At 43.8% G+C, this 15,461-nt stretch overlaps 1 protein-coding gene across 1 annotated transcript in view; it reads right to left on the bottom strand.

Moving 5' to 3' along the window:
• Positions 1-8,329, bottom strand: part of Chst7 (carbohydrate sulfotransferase 7) — a 54,446-nt gene extending 46,117 nt beyond the window's left edge. The window contains exon 1 of the mRNA XM_038316861.1: positions 6,701-8,329. Coding sequence (XP_038172789.1) covers positions 6,738-8,195 — 1,458 coding nt within the window. The 5' untranslated portion in view covers positions 8,196-8,329 and the 3' untranslated portion in view covers positions 6,701-6,737. The remainder of the gene's footprint in view (positions 1-6,700) is intronic.
• Positions 8,330-15,461: the final 7,132 nt, after the last annotated feature.

Below are 15,461 nucleotides of genomic sequence, written 5' to 3'. Positions count from 1 at the left end.
TATAGTCATCTAGATTGATGATTAAATGAACAAATGGCACTAGTGGTCAAAACTGAATAAAGCTTTTGGATTTCTTAGCCAAACACATTCCCATTAGTTTTTCTATATCTAAAACCTACTGTTTTCGGAAAACATTCATTATCACCTAATGTCCTGGTTAGTTTTTTTTTTTTCTGTTAACTTCACACAAGCTAGAGTCTGGGAAGAAAGAACTTCAATTAAGAAAGTGTTTCCATCAGATTGCCATCCTAGCACCTTGACACCCCAGCTGTAAAATAATATTTCACAGAAAAGGCTTCAAATCTATAAGTAAAAATATGTCACCTCCATGCCTATTTTGGGATGTGATTCTAGGCAGAACTGACTGTCCGGTTCATCTCATAGGAGATCAGTTGACCCAGCATGCAATCAGTGCTCAAGTCGAACTGTGGTGGTCCTCTTTCCTAGCCTCTACCCTCTGTACTTCAAAATATTCGCCACTGACTAGCATTCTAATTTATTCTCAGCCTCTAGCAGCATGGTCTTTATTATGAGGAAGGCCAGCTGCAGAAATATCAGTGTGGCTGTTGACTTTATGCCTGACTTTGAAAGGGGAAGGGAGCAGAACTGAAGGGTTCTAATTCTCATGGAAACGTCACTGAGCTCTGCAACTTTTTTTTCCAACTAAAACAGCTTCCTGTTCAGCTTCCAAACAATCCTCCACTTCCCAGTGTTCTTGAACTTTGGCCAGAACTGTTTCTTAGTCTCTATGGAGCTTACTCTATACTGCACTCAAGCAGAGACACTGTTTTCAGTTAGGGTTAGTTCCTTCAGTTCCATTCGGAACCAAGAGGATGGGAAGCCAGAAGACACGAGAGACTGAGCTTTACTTGGCAGCCACCACATTGGACCAGAATGTCAGACACACATGACAAGGTCAAAGAGTGTCTTTAGTTTCATTCCCTCTGGACTGCTCATGCTGGGAGCAGGCTAAGAAGAGCCATATTTAAAGAATTCTAAATAAGCTGCTTGTGTTTTTAGAAAGAATCACTTCCAATTATTTATACTGAACTTGTATTCATGAGAAAAAAACCTCAGCCAAAACTAAAAGCAAACTTTTAGAGAATGATCGGAATGCTGTTTTAATAATTGCAAGGATCTGGGAGTTTGCCTAGCTTTGGGCAAGGCACTGGGTTCCATTCCCAGCACATGGGGAGGGGTGTAGAATGAGGATTCCCAAAGGATTCCAAAGTGATGTGATGCTCATTAAGTGCCTATTGTGTGCACTATGTTCCCTGCTAAACATATGCTTCTCCTCATCTCAGCTCCGTATTTCGGGTGATTAAACAAGCTCACGCTATTTTTAAAAACTAGTTTTATTAAACTAGTATCTGTCAAACGTATAGAAATCATGGAAGCATGTGGTAAGAGAAAGAGTTTGATAGCACAAAAGGGTATGGAAACCCACCAGTCTCCATTCCTAGAATCAACTAATATACTTCTTATTATGTTTCATGCAAATTTAAATAAAATATATTGGCATCTTAATACATAAGTAAGACTAAACTATATTTATTGTCCTGTACTTTCCCACCACATTTAGTGTTTTGGTGATTTTTCTATGTTTTTTGTTTTTCTGTGACAATATTATATTTTACTGTAGAAATGTATTATCACATATTCACCTAGTTCCTGATGCCACACTGTAGGTAGGACATTTAAGTTGTTCTAGGTTTATTTTTTGTTTGTTTGTTTGCTGTTTTCCATTGCTTGATGACTGAGCCACATCCTCAGTCTATGACCTCTTATACTTAATAAAGTACCAACCAAGAGACCCAGGTCCCAAAGCCTAGGTTCCTGTGTCCTAATGTCAAAACTGACTTTATATAAGTCAAGAAATCACTGTTAGTACTTTGGGCTTACACATCACTTTTCACGAATAGTTTCCTCCCAATTCTCTTCACCAGACTTGAAGAGTATTACCATTTCCTAAACAAACACCAAACCCACCATCATCTGAGGGATCTTGCCAAAGAAGACAGTCCCAGAAGGAACTCGGAGAATGTCTGAATCAAAAATAAGCACAAATATCACTCACAAGGGGTAGTAATGATTTGGACATGGGTACATTTTAGAAAACTGTCTGTGTGCTACTGAAGCCCTGTGATTCATATCTACCTATTATTGGTATGAACACACAATCATAACCTTTCTATGTGCTTGCATATGCACAAATATACACACCATCATCACCATCTCAAACCATCATCTTAATGTCCTGGACTTTGGCTCAAACACAGTACACAGCTTAATTTGCTATTGAAAGTCAGAACTGATAAAGGTTCTAAGAAGCGGTGTTTTTAAATGCCTGTTATTCAGTAGTCTGGGTTAAAACCAAGTGTAGACATTTCAGTGATAATTAATATATAATCTTGCATAGAACTTTGGGGTTCAGTTCACTGATTTAAATGTAATGAGTTCCAAAATGGTGGTGGCTGGTCATTTCTTTTGTTTAGAATGATTTCCTGGGAAAGTTTCCTAATTGTTAGGACTTAAACTACAGGACACCTGTCTCTGTCTCTAGTTTCTTTCAATGGTAGCATATATCTTATCAAGAACAAAGACCTAAAAATTTAGGGCCTTGTGGTAGAATGTATGTTCGGCATGCTTAAGTCTCTGGGTCTATCATCAGTATGTGTATATATGTGTATATGCACAGACATGCACATACACACATAGATGCACACATATAGGGGCATGAATAGAGTCTTGTGTGCTGGCTAGTTTATGCCAACTTGACACAAGCTAGAGTTATCTGAAAGGAAGTTAACCTCAATTGAGAAAAATGCTTCTGTCTGTAAGACATTTTCTTAATTAGAGATTGATGGGGGAGGGCCCACTTCATTGTGGGTGGTACCATCCCTGGGCTGGTGGTCCTGGATTCTATAATGAAACAGGCTGAGCAAACCTCATAGTAGCAAACCATGTGGAGCAAAACAGTTAGCAGCACCCCTCCATGGCTTCTATATCAACTCCTGCCTCCAGGCTTTGTCCTGCTTGAGTTTCTGTTCTGACTTCCTTCAGTGATAAACAGCAATGCTAAAGTATAAGCCAAATAAACTGTTTCCTCCCCCAACTTGCTTTAGATTATGGTGTTTCATTGCGACAATAGGAACTTGAAGACATCTTGTATCCTACCAAGGGTAAAGGGCAAAGGGGGACATACTGAAAGAACAGGAAAGCACAGCAGTCTGCACAGAACAGGAGTAGATAGCGTTTCTGCAGTGATGGACTCTTAGATGTGAAACTAAAGACAACCAAACATCTGAAGAAGTGCAGGTGATAAAAAGCCCTGTGTGGGCCAGGCGGTGGTGGTGCACGCCTTTAATCCCAGCACTCGGGAGGCAGAGGCAGGCGGATCTCTATGAGTTCGAGACCAGCCTGGTCTACAAGAGCTAGCTCCAGGAGAGGCTCTAAAGCTGCAGAGAAACCCTGTCTCGAAAAAAACCAAAAAAAAAAAAAGCCCTGTGTGTAATGTCCCTTCCCACAATTAACACCTTTATCTGCGAAGAACTTTGCAGTTTTAAGTCCTTTCACATAAAACACTGTGGCAGAGTTTGCTGCTTATTACGAGCCCTGGGTTCCCATTCTGATCTTGGTCTCATGCCAGTGGCCTGACCCAGGAAATGAATCTTTGGTCCAAGCCATGTGGTTTGCAGTTTGGCTGTAGAGTAGTTGCCTTGGGAACTTTGGAAACCCCAATGCTTGGGTCTGGAGACCCCACCATAAACTAAATAGATCAGATTTCCTGTGTCTGGAGTGAAGCTCAATGGTAGAGCACCTGCTTATAACATATGCTGGACTATGGGTTCTATCTCCAACACCAAGATCTACCTCACAAACATCCCAGAGTTGGGGACCCAGGCATGGGCATTTTTCTGAAAGTTCCTCAGCTGAATATATAGTAATGACTCTCTCCTGCCCATATGGTTTTCCTTTTTCAGACTCCAGTTACCTACTGTCAACCACAGTCAAGGTACAGAAATAGAAAATCGCAGAAATCATTTATAAGCTTTACTACACTGCTCTGAGTATCAGGATGAACTGTTATGCAGTCCTGCTCTGTTCTATCTGAGATTCAAACCATCCTTTGTCTAGAATATTCACACTGATCCACAGTGTATACACCATCTGTCTCATGACAGCCCAGAAACAATACACTTATAGAACTTTTATTATAATTTATTATTATAATCATTCCATTTTATTATTGCTGTTAATATTTTAATGTGTCTAATTTATAGATTAAATTTTCTCATAGGTATGCATGAATAAGGAAGATCATGGTACATATAAGGTGCAGTATGATCAAAAGGTTTTAGAAACATACTCACTGAAGAAGTCAACTATAATTTTCACCCAGGACTGAGAAGTGCTAATAAGAGCCACTCAAGAGACTTCCATTCCTTTATGCTAATTATTGGCCTAGGCCAGACCATGTGAGTTAGTTCTAGCCAGTGAGTAGTAGGTCTAGTAAGTGGTGGGTTCTGAGAAAGACTGTTTTACCAGATTATCTTCCTAGGAGCCAGGAACACAAGCATTTTAATAAATTCACACATTGATATTAAGTGTCCAATGTAGGAAAAGGAGCTCAGTCACCAAAGTCTACAAGAGCCTAAAACTTCTACCCAGATGTGCCTGCAGTCGTGCAGAGAAGCACCATCAACCTTCCAAATAGCAGCAGCAGCATCTCCACCCACAGTCACTGTCGTCCACACAGACTTGCACTCCCTAGGACAAAGTCTTTGTGCCCTACCCTCATTTCTATTTCCCGGCCCCAGACATCATTCAGTGTGTCAAAAAAATTGGGGAGGAGGTGGAAAAAGGTTTTTAGGAACTTCTCATGTCTTAAAACCACAGAACGCTTCAGCCTTTGCCCACAGGAGGAGTTTCCTGAGGTCTGTGGACGTGAGTTAGGATCCATTATATTCCATCTGTAAATACAGGGTAACAGATGATAGGATGTTTTTGTTACGATGTGGGAGTCAAAACAAAAAAAGATGTGGAGTCTAACGCTTTGTCTGGCTTTTTGGAACCTAGTCTTCAGTTACCTTGCCCAGCTTTAATACAAGGGGAGGTGCTTAGCCTTACTGCAACTTAAAATGCCATGCTTTGTTGCAGTCCTTAGGAGGCCTGCCCCTTTTTAAACAGAAACAGATGAGTCTTCCATTAGAGGAGGACCAGAAGGGAGGTGGGGAGAGAGAATGGGAGAAGAGGGAGGGGAAACTGCAGCCAGGATGTAAAATAAATAATCTAATTTTAAGAAAAAAATATGAGAAGTCTCCCTGTGCCTTACCTTCCTTCACTGTAGAAATCAGGGAAGAGCACATGCTTCCGAGCAATTATAAAAACTGACTTGATTACTGGGAGAAACAAATTCAGTTTCCTGAAACCATTTCCTGAACCCTAGGTCTATTAACCAAAAAGAAAAATCCATCTTCATTAACATCTTCAACCTTTGTCCCTCCATCCCATCCTAGGGGAATACTGAATTACACTATGAAAGAATAAATGGAAACTTAAGTCACTTCTGGCCTCCCTCCCTTTTCTTCCTCTTCTGGTCTGCACTGTACAGAAGGCAATTCACGGTGTTTGGGGAAATGCATTCCCATGCCACTGACTAGATTATTATAATAATCTAGAACAAGCTTTCCCTCGGCCCAATGTTACACAGCATCTGCTACCCAACACTGGACACATACAGAGCCTGTTTGAGGCCATTTTAGCAAACCAATGTACAGGGGATGAACAACAACAACAAAAAAAGAGGTTTACTTGACAAATTGTTAACTGCCCACTCAAGAGCCCACCTATCAAAACGGCGCAAGGGAGTTGGGGAAAAACCCAGCCCAGCCTTCTTAGAGCACTAGAGGAAGTTGATCAAGGAGCTTTTGTGACCTGATACAAACGGGATATGGTCAGATATCCTGCAAACAGCAGTCACCCTCTAGAGAGGGGAAAGGAGAAGAGAGACAGGAAGGGACAAGGGCATACACAAGCCAGGGAAAATAAATGTCAGTTTTACTTGTTTAAAATAGGCTGGAGTCACAGAAATGTGCATAAACTGTCACAAGAGTTGCCTGAAAGTGCTTGCGTGCTGAGTACTCATGAAGAGAGCTCTGGAGCCTGAGGAGAAGAGAGGCAAAATATCAGGCAGAAAAATTAAGAATAAGTAGGGGAAGAATCCACACTTTTCCGTGACACCTTGTTTTTGGTTTTGGTTTCCCCCTCTGGAAGCAGACACCATGGCAAAAGGCTGCCCCACAGGACAAACAGCCATCAGTTTCAGAACCATCAGTCTCAAAAGGGTTCTCTAAATCCTATGCTCCACTCTTCCAGTCAGTTCCCAGTCTCAAGTTGCATTAGGATGCTTTAGGCTTCTCTGCTGCCTTTGAACCTCTGACGCCTCATAAGCGGGTATGGGCAAGCAGAGAGCTCTGGATGCTGCTTCAGCTACATTTACACACCTCTCATCTCTAGGTCCTCCTCTGAGAAGGCAGGTGGCTAAGCAAGTGATCCCATTGAAGCAGGACGTGTTCTGACAGCATGTGATTCAGGACAGCACTGTCCCCTCTAACAACCCTCTAACTCCCCTTTCCCCACGCTAGTTGTTTTCCCTAACACCATTCCTTACAATCTGCCCTGTCCAGAGCCACCTTACCTGGATCAGCCCTGGGGCAGGGATTGGGATCAGGGTGTTACGTGGCCCAGTTGGCCTTGGTCTCCAGGGGTGTCTCCCCTTCCCTGGCGCTGTCCATGCCGCCCTCGTCTCCGCTGCGAGGGTAGGCCAGCAGTCGCATGGCGGGGGCGCAGGCGGCTTCTACCTGGCGCACCTGCTCTTGGCTCAGCCGCTCGCGCCAGGCGTACACAGCCTCTCGGGCGTCCCGGGCAGACAAGTGAAAGGGCCGATCTGCGCCGTAAGCTGAGCCGCGAGTCATGTTGAATGCAAAGGCATCGAGCGTGGCGAGCGTCCGCAGCCCGGAGAAGCGCAGCAGGCGGCGCAGCTGGGCTTGGGGCTGCCACACCAGGTCCTCATAGCGCAGCCTCAGGTAGCGACGCCTGAGCCAGGTGGGCGCACCGCGCGCGAATAGCAGGTCGCGCAGCCAGGCCTCGCAGATCACCTCGAGCGCGCTGGTTAGGAAGAAATCGGTTCGCGGCGCGGAGGGCAGCGCACGAGCCTGGGCTCCGGGACGGGCACCCACGCCGTGCGCCAGAAGCACCCGGTGGAAGCGGTCGCCTCTCTGGCGCGTGCGCAGCACCTGGATGCTCTCGCGCAGCAGCCCGTGCCTAGACTTGAGACGTGAGTTGTGCACCGCCCGCGGGTCGCGGAAGAGCTGCACCACCTTAAGGTTGAGGCCGGGATCACGTAGCAGGGGCACCAGAACGCCCAGGTCGAGCAGCCGCACGTCCTTGATGACCACCACAGGGTACTTGCGGCACTCGGCCTCCAGGGCGCGGAGCGGGACAGGCGGGCAACTGCTTTCACAAGCTTTGTCCTCGACGAGGCCCACCTCGGAGCGAGCGAGGGGCGCGGCAGGACACAGCGGCGGCGAGCAGATGACCTTGTTGGTCCGCCAGCGGAAGAGCATGGTCGTGGTGAGGTTGGCCGAGTCCGGTGCTCGCGCTGCGGGGTCCCCAGGCTGCGCGTACAGCCGCAGCACAGAGAAGTCACAGCGGAAGAGGGAGCGCAGCATGTCTCTTAGCGCGCCTTGTAGGCTCTCGGCGTCGCCCGGATACAGCGCCTGCCACAGATGCCACATAGGCTCGTACAAGTAGAAAACGTCCGGGTGCTGGTTGAAGAGTTCGCCCAGAAAGGACGAGCCAGTACGCCAGGTGGCATGCACATAGATGTGTTGCTTCTCCTGGGCCACCGCCTCCCCGACGGCGCTAAGGTTGCTTGGGGACCCAGGGTATAGGCCTGTGTCTCCTTCGGCCCGGGATCGCACCTCCGCGTTCTGCTCACGCTCTCCAGCCGCCGCCGCCTCCAGGCTCCATACGCCCAAGCTGCGCTGCAGGCCGGGGCAGTTCCTGACGCTCTTGTCCTGCTCGCTGCCACTGTCCAGTACAGAGGGGATGAGCAGTAGCAGAAGCGTGTAGAGCACCAAGAGCAGCGTGAACTTGCAGTACTCTCGGCGCCGCCGCCGCCGGCCCTTCATAGTTCACAGAGCCCCCTCCCCCCGCTTCGCCCAGGGCAGAGCAGGCGCCTGGTGGCTGTTTTCTCTGCCTCCGAACTGCAGCTCCCGCCTCTTTGGGTCCCTCTGCTCTGGGTGGAGCAGAGCTGCCAGGCAGTGCGTCCACTAGAGGAAACTTAGGAGGCAGTGTTGCCGGCTCGCTCTGTTTGGCTCAACCTCTTGAGAGCACTCATTGGCCAATTCAGCAGCTGCCCGCCCTGTCCACAATTCCCGCAACTTCTCCCCGCCCTCTTAGCCTCCCGGGTTCGCTCCAGATTTGGACTAGGCTGCCACAGGCCAGGGACACTCTCAGGGGTGCACGGAGCCTTATTCCACCTCTCCCAAACTCCTTCAATACGAAGTTAAGTCTTCGTTAACCAACTGACTTCAGGCGAGGGACGGTCCTGGACATGAACCCTACCCGGAGAATACCACTGTTTTATTGTTTGTTAGTTTATTGTGGTTAGTTCGTTTGTTTTGTATCCTCTGCCTTGCCATCCTGGTCCTAGACAAATGATGACCCGTCATGATCTACACGCAGTGTCCTCCTTGGCCCCGCAGTGGGTGTTGTGGAGTTCTGAATAGAGCACTCAGTGAAGATAAAAGGTGCCCGCCTGCACCTTATTTGGTGGTTGGTGGAGGCATGGAGACATTGCTGGATTCATGCAAGAAATTTAATGGGTACGATCAAGTAGCCTTTGTGAAATTCTAAGTGATCTGTTGTGCACATTTTACAAGCATTCAATTTACTCACTTGCACTATGATTAATTTCCAGTGCCAGTTATCCTAAAGTTCCAGCCCTTAGGGGTTGATGCTACAGTTTAATCCTCATGTATACAAGGATATTTGCAGAACCAGAGTGGCAAAATGATGAATTTTCCCAGGAAATGGGTGTTTAAAAGAACACATAGAGACGTGTGCCAAATGGCAAATGAAAAGGTAACAGGAAATCAAAGAGGCAGATTAAGCTTAAAATTAAAATTTAAAAGAGAACTGAACAAATGTTGTTTTCCTCGGTTTCAGCTGGGTGGAGAACAGGGCAAGCAGAGCTGTCTCTCACCCGCCTTGATAAGGCCTGGAAAGGTTAAAAGACTGAAAGCGAATGTACTTCTCTCCACCAAGGGCAAGTGTTCAGAGTAGGAAATGAGAACACCTGTAAAGATCTCTGTCTTCTTTTCACCAAACCTTCCCCATTTGTCAAACAACTGACTCAGTAGCTGCTTTCTGCCCACAATTCTCTTAGTTTCCAGCCTCTTGTGTGTGTGTGTGTCTATATATATATATATATTCTTTTTCGGAACTACCTGGCCTACTCCCCTTGCTCTCAAATCTTCCTGTTCAGTTAAAAGACTCTGGGCCATTTTTGCCCTATTTCTCATTTTTAATTTAATTTTTTTATTTGTATGTGTGCAGGTGCGTATGGAAGTCAGGGGACAACCCGAGGGAGTTTGTGGATCCTGGGGATGGGGGACTGAACTCAGGTTGCTAGGATCAGCTCAGGCCAGGCTCCCTCACTGAGTCATGGCACTAGATCTGGGTCATTATTTTAATGACCCTTGTGTGAATAAACTAAATTCCCTTGCCCTTTGTCATTTCATTACTAGTCTCGCAAAGCCACTCTTCCCCAAAAAACTGCTTTTGGCTTTCTCTAGACTCACAGGCACCATTGCAAAAGGTTTCCATAAAGGATATATTGGCATCAAGAGAAATTTAACACCATCAACCTCAAATAGCCTCTGGAATCCCATATTCATCAAGTCAGTTTCAAAATTCAAGTCACCAGTACTATTTCAAGTTCTCTGCTCTTCATCAACTAGAGATACCCCACACCCCTTTCCCAAAAGTGCCATTATTTTCTACTTTTTTGTCAGAAGAAACCATATTGAACCTATCTCTCCCTTTCCCACCAGTAACATTTGTGTATCCACTCTTGTGCATTAATCTCCTTCGTAGAAAGGATATTATTTTTTAACATAAAGTTCATAGCTTCTGGTATGGTTTTGCTTTCCTCATTTTCTTTTTAAGCAAATAATGTGGCTCTTGGCTCACTTGGGGATAAAAATATGTCTGAACAGAATGTAATTAACTTCTGGTGTTTCTTTCCAAAAACCCCAAGCCCAGTAGTGGAAATATTAAAAATACAATTATCGCACACCAACTCTGAGGTGGGAGAGGGCCTCTGGGGTCATAGCTCAGTTGATACACTGCTTGCCTCCTATGCATGAAACCCTGGTTTTCTCCATCAACAGCACTGGGGAGAGGGGGAATGGGAGGGAGCAGAAAGTGTTATTGGACTAGATGATTTACAAGAAGGCACAGACGACGGGTACTGGTAGCTCAAACTACACCTCTTGAGTGCAATGCCTACCAACTGAACTGCTAGTAGAGACAAAGATGAAGTTCTCTTGGTCATCCTCTTGACCTGTCAAGAGCCTAGTTTCAAAGACCTTGTCATAGCCAGAACCTTGGCTGAAAACCCCACAACAGCTTTGGCAGAGTTTTGGAATGAATCGGAATCATTAAGTACATGATGGCCTTGTTAGAGTCTGGCCTGGTCATTATAGACATCAAACATGATAGCCATGAGAAGTGAGACTGGAGAAAGTGATTTAGAGATGACCTGGAAACTTCCTTGCTGAGAAATAGTTCTCATAGTATAGGAAGCACTTATGCGAGCTCCAACAGAGAAAGCAATCAGCAATCCTATCCAGTTATAAAACCTAAGAACCACAGAGACCGGCAAGGCAAGATATTCAAAAGGAGCAATAGTTGCACTTACATCCTGGGCCATCTGTTTCAAGACAGTCACCTCTAGGAAACAAAACAAAATATGAACGAACAGGATATGAACTGTGGGGTGATAAAGAGAAGGAGGAGATTATGGAAGGGATTGTAGGGGAGGAGGAAGGGGTAAATATGATCAAGACATGTTGTATAAAGTTTTCAAAGAATTAATAAAATATATGGTAAAAAATATAGGAAGAGATTCCAGCCAGTGAAGCAGGTAAGCTAAGTGCAGATCTTCACCCCTCTCTCCATTCCTCTAAGTCCAGTCTGCCAGTCTCATCCCCAGCTCTGTAGCTGACCATGTACTGCTGCTTCTCCTTACTTTCTACCCTCATTCCCAGGGTACTAACCTGATCCTGGTGGAACATTCTAATTGACTCCCTCCTGCAGAAACAGTCAATGCTCCCCGTTCTGAGCCCATTGTCATTCTTATGTATCAGCTCCCAAAATCTAGAAACACATTTTTTACCTAGAAACCCCAGTGGCCACACCTCTCAAGATCTGTCTTAGTCACTGTTCTATTGCTGTGAAGAGACACCATAACCAGGCAACTCCTTTGAAAGAAAGCATTTAACTGGGGGCTTGATTACAGTTTCAAAGGTCTATTAGTCCATTATTATCGTGGCAGCAAGCAGGCAGGCTCTGGATCAGTAGCTAATAGATACATCCTAATCTGTAGGCAGAGAGCAACACTGGTCTGGGATGGGCTTTTAAAAACTTCAAAACACACCCCAGAAATACACTTCCTCCAACAAGTCCATGTATTCTAATCTTTCTAATCCTTTAAAAAAAAGTTTCACTCCCTGGTGACTAAGCATTCAAATAGATGATCCTATGCGGAGGTGGTATTCTTATTCAAACCATCACAGAATTCAGAATTTCCTACCAGGCAACACACAGCCACCACAATCTTTTCAGAGCCAGAGAAGGCAACAGAAACCAAAACCTCTTCATGATAAAAGTCTTGGAGAGATTAGGGATACAAGGGATATAACGAAACATAAAGGCAGTTACAGCAAGCTTATAGCCAACGTTGACTTAAATGGGGGAGAAAAATCAAAGCATTTTCATTAAAATCAGGAATAAAACAAGGCTATCCACTCTCTCTGTATCTATCAAATATAGTACTTGAAGTCTTAGGTAGAGCCATAAGACAACTAAAGAAGATGAAGGAGATACAAATTGGAAAGGAAGAAGTCAAAGAATCTCTATTTGCAGGTGATAGGATAGTGTACGTAAGTGAACCTAAAAATCTCGTAGTGAAAGTTCTGATAAACATTTTTAGCAAAGTAGCTGGATACAAAGTTAACTCATAAGATCAGTAGCCTTTCAATGTACAAATGACAAAAGAACTGGGGAAAATCAGGGAAAAACATATTTCACAATAGCCTCAAATAATAGAAAATATCTTAGTGTAAGTCTAACCAAGCAAGTGAAAAACTTGTAGGATAAAACCTTTAAGACACTGAAGAAAGAAATTAAAGAAGATATCAGAAGTTGGAAAGATCTTCCATGCTCATGGATTGATAAGATTAATATTGAAAAATGGATATCCTACCAAAGCCATCTACATATTCAATGCAATTCTAACCAAAATTTGAATACAATTTTTCGCAGATTTCGAAAGGACAATTTTCAGCTTCATAAAGAAACACAAGAAAAACCAGGATAGCTAAAACAATCCTGAATAAAAAGAACTGAAGGAGGCATTGCTATCCCCAATTTCAAGTTTTGTTATACAGCTATAGTTGTAATGGTCTTCTTTGTTCCTTTAAGAGACAAGACATGCCCACTCCTTCCCCTGTCCGCTGAGGCAAGCTAATCTTCAGCTTCTAGCCTGAGTCCCTTCTCTTTTCTGTCTCTCCCCGAAAGAGGCAGCTTCTGCCTTGCTCCCTTCTGCCCACTTCTCCCCTTCCCCTCTCTGTTTCTCTCAGCTCTTCCCCCTTCTTCCCTTACCCTCTCTCTCTCCTTCCCTTCCGTAACCCACTAAATAAATATCCAATCTCACTCTGTGGCATGCCTATCAATGTCTCTATCTCTTGCCCACTGAATGGTTCCCTGCCTGGGACCAGCTGCCTTCAGAGACCTGCAGCGTGTTCTTGTGGCATGCACATCTGTCTGTCTCTCCTTGTGGGACTTGCTGCCCCTCATGTCCCACTGCAGCCACTTGGGAACTGCACTGTTCCTGCCTGGGACTGGCTGCTCTTGGGAACTCCTGCCCACTGCCACAGCTTACCTGCAGCATTTCTGCTGCTGCAGCCACTTGGGGATCTGCAGCATTTTACTTAAGCCATTACAATAGTAACAAAACAGAATGCTATTAACATAGAAACAGACATGTTAATTAGTGGAATCAAAAAATACCCAGACACAAATCTACACACCTATGAACACCTGAATTTTGATAAAGAAACCAGAAATACACACTGAAAAAAAGACAGCATTTCTTCAACCACTGATGCTGGTCAAACTTAATAACTGAATGTAGAAGAATGTAAATAGATCCATACTTCTTACCCTGCACAAAACTCCAAATGGATCAACATAAAACCAGATACACTGAACCTGATAGAAGAGCAAGTGGGGGAATAGCCTTGAACACATTAGTGCAGGAGACAACTTTCTGAACAGAACATCATTAGCACAGGCACTAAAATTAACAATTAATAAATGAGACATCACAAAACTGAGAAGCTTCTGTAAGGCAAAGGATACCATCATTCAGACATAGCAGCAGCCTATGGTAAAAGATTTTTACCAACTACACATCTGATAGAAGAATAATTTCCAAAATACATAAAGAACAACACAAAGAACCCCATAGCTATCATGAAAAAAAATAACCTAATTAAGAATGAGGTGAAGATATAAACAGAGAATCCCCAAAAAAGAAAAGAAAAAGAAATTCAAATGTCTAAGAAAAGCATAAAGTTTCAACATTGTAGCCATTAGGGAAAGACAAATCAAAGCTACTTAGAGTTGAACAGCTAAGATCAATAAAATAAAATAAAATAAAAATAAAATGGAAGCTTTATTTGGTAACAAGAAATGACCAGTTGGGGTTCTGTTGCCCCTATTATTTGGCAATTTCCATTCAATAACCTTAATATATGTATATATTTTAGGGAGATTTTACTGTATTGTTTTCATATTACTCTTCAAATTGCCCTTAATGTTAGCTGTCTTTCTCTACATACTTTCTCTTACTTTCTTCCCTCCCTCTACCCCCACCCCCAGCCACAACTATCTTTTCTATTTCCCTGTCCTAGGAAAATCTCCCTGCCATGCCCCACTCCATTACTTTATACCTAATATGTTTTGTTCTTTGGATTAGAGCTTGGATATCTGTGGAGACACAAAGAGGCCAAAGTTTTGGGACTTGTTTTTAGTTCACTCAAGGTTATTGTGCTTCTAACTCAAACAAAGGTCCCACCTAGTTGTAAATCAGAGTTCTGCTCTCTCAAGACTATTGTCAACACAGGTGGCTAGTTGCCAGACCTCATGCTCCTGAAATAGGGAAATAGTTGGTTTCTACCTAAAACAAAAGTCTAAGGATCAAACTAAGTTTCAGCTCCCTTTATGTAAATAACTTGGGATTCTAGGGCATGAGTCTAGAGCATGAGCAATGAATGTAGCTTGTAATTTTCAAATTGTATGTGAATGCAGTCTTTTGTTTTACTCCTACGTCTTGGGGTCAGGGGTATATTAACCAGTTGGAAATTAAACACGGGTGAATTTTCAGTACTCATTGAAAAATTCCCTCCTGATACTATCCTATATGTTTCTGTGTTTTAGTATTTTCATTCAAGTCTTTGTATTTTGTACTGTATTTCAAAATTCCCAATCTGGGATTGGATTATATCTACTTGAGTTGTTGTCCAAAAGGGTCCCATGAAAATCCCCATACGACCCAGGATTTGCCAAGAATATCAGTTGTTTTCTACAAACTAATGGCATGGTTCAATTGCTGAAGACAGCACCTATACAACTCATTGAACATGAAGAAGTAGATCTGGTGCATGTTCTAGCATCTTTAGTACATGCAACCAAAAAGAAATGTAAATACCAAGTCAGTGATACACCCTTTGATTTACAAGGGTGTCATTTCAGCAAGATACACTAGGACAATGACAGCACAAAACTGGTGAGAGTAACCAATCAATATCTGATCTGACTCCATAAGATGGAACCCATATCTAACACTACTACAGTGACCTACAACCTGAGACTAGATAACCCAGGAACCTAGGGTAAAACCAAATACTACTTGTACCAAAAAATGTAACAATAAAATGACTCCTAACAACTTTCTGCTGTACTCATAGATCAGTGCCTTGTAGGTACAAATATTTTCTGTCTCACTGGTCGCCCTGGGCAAGTTTCTCTCTACCTACCTGATCCTGATCACTAGCTTCTGCAGCTGTTAATGAAATAACCATTCTGAGGCTTAATATTGATTACAT

Source organism: Arvicola amphibius, chromosome X (genome assembly GCF_903992535.2).
Source record: "Arvicola amphibius chromosome X, mArvAmp1.2, whole genome shotgun sequence".
NCBI classification, from domain to species: Eukaryota; Metazoa; Chordata; class Mammalia; order Rodentia; family Cricetidae; genus Arvicola; species Arvicola amphibius.
The sequence above is the reverse complement of the archived record's forward strand: the minus strand, read 5'-3'. Positions and strand labels throughout refer to the sequence as shown.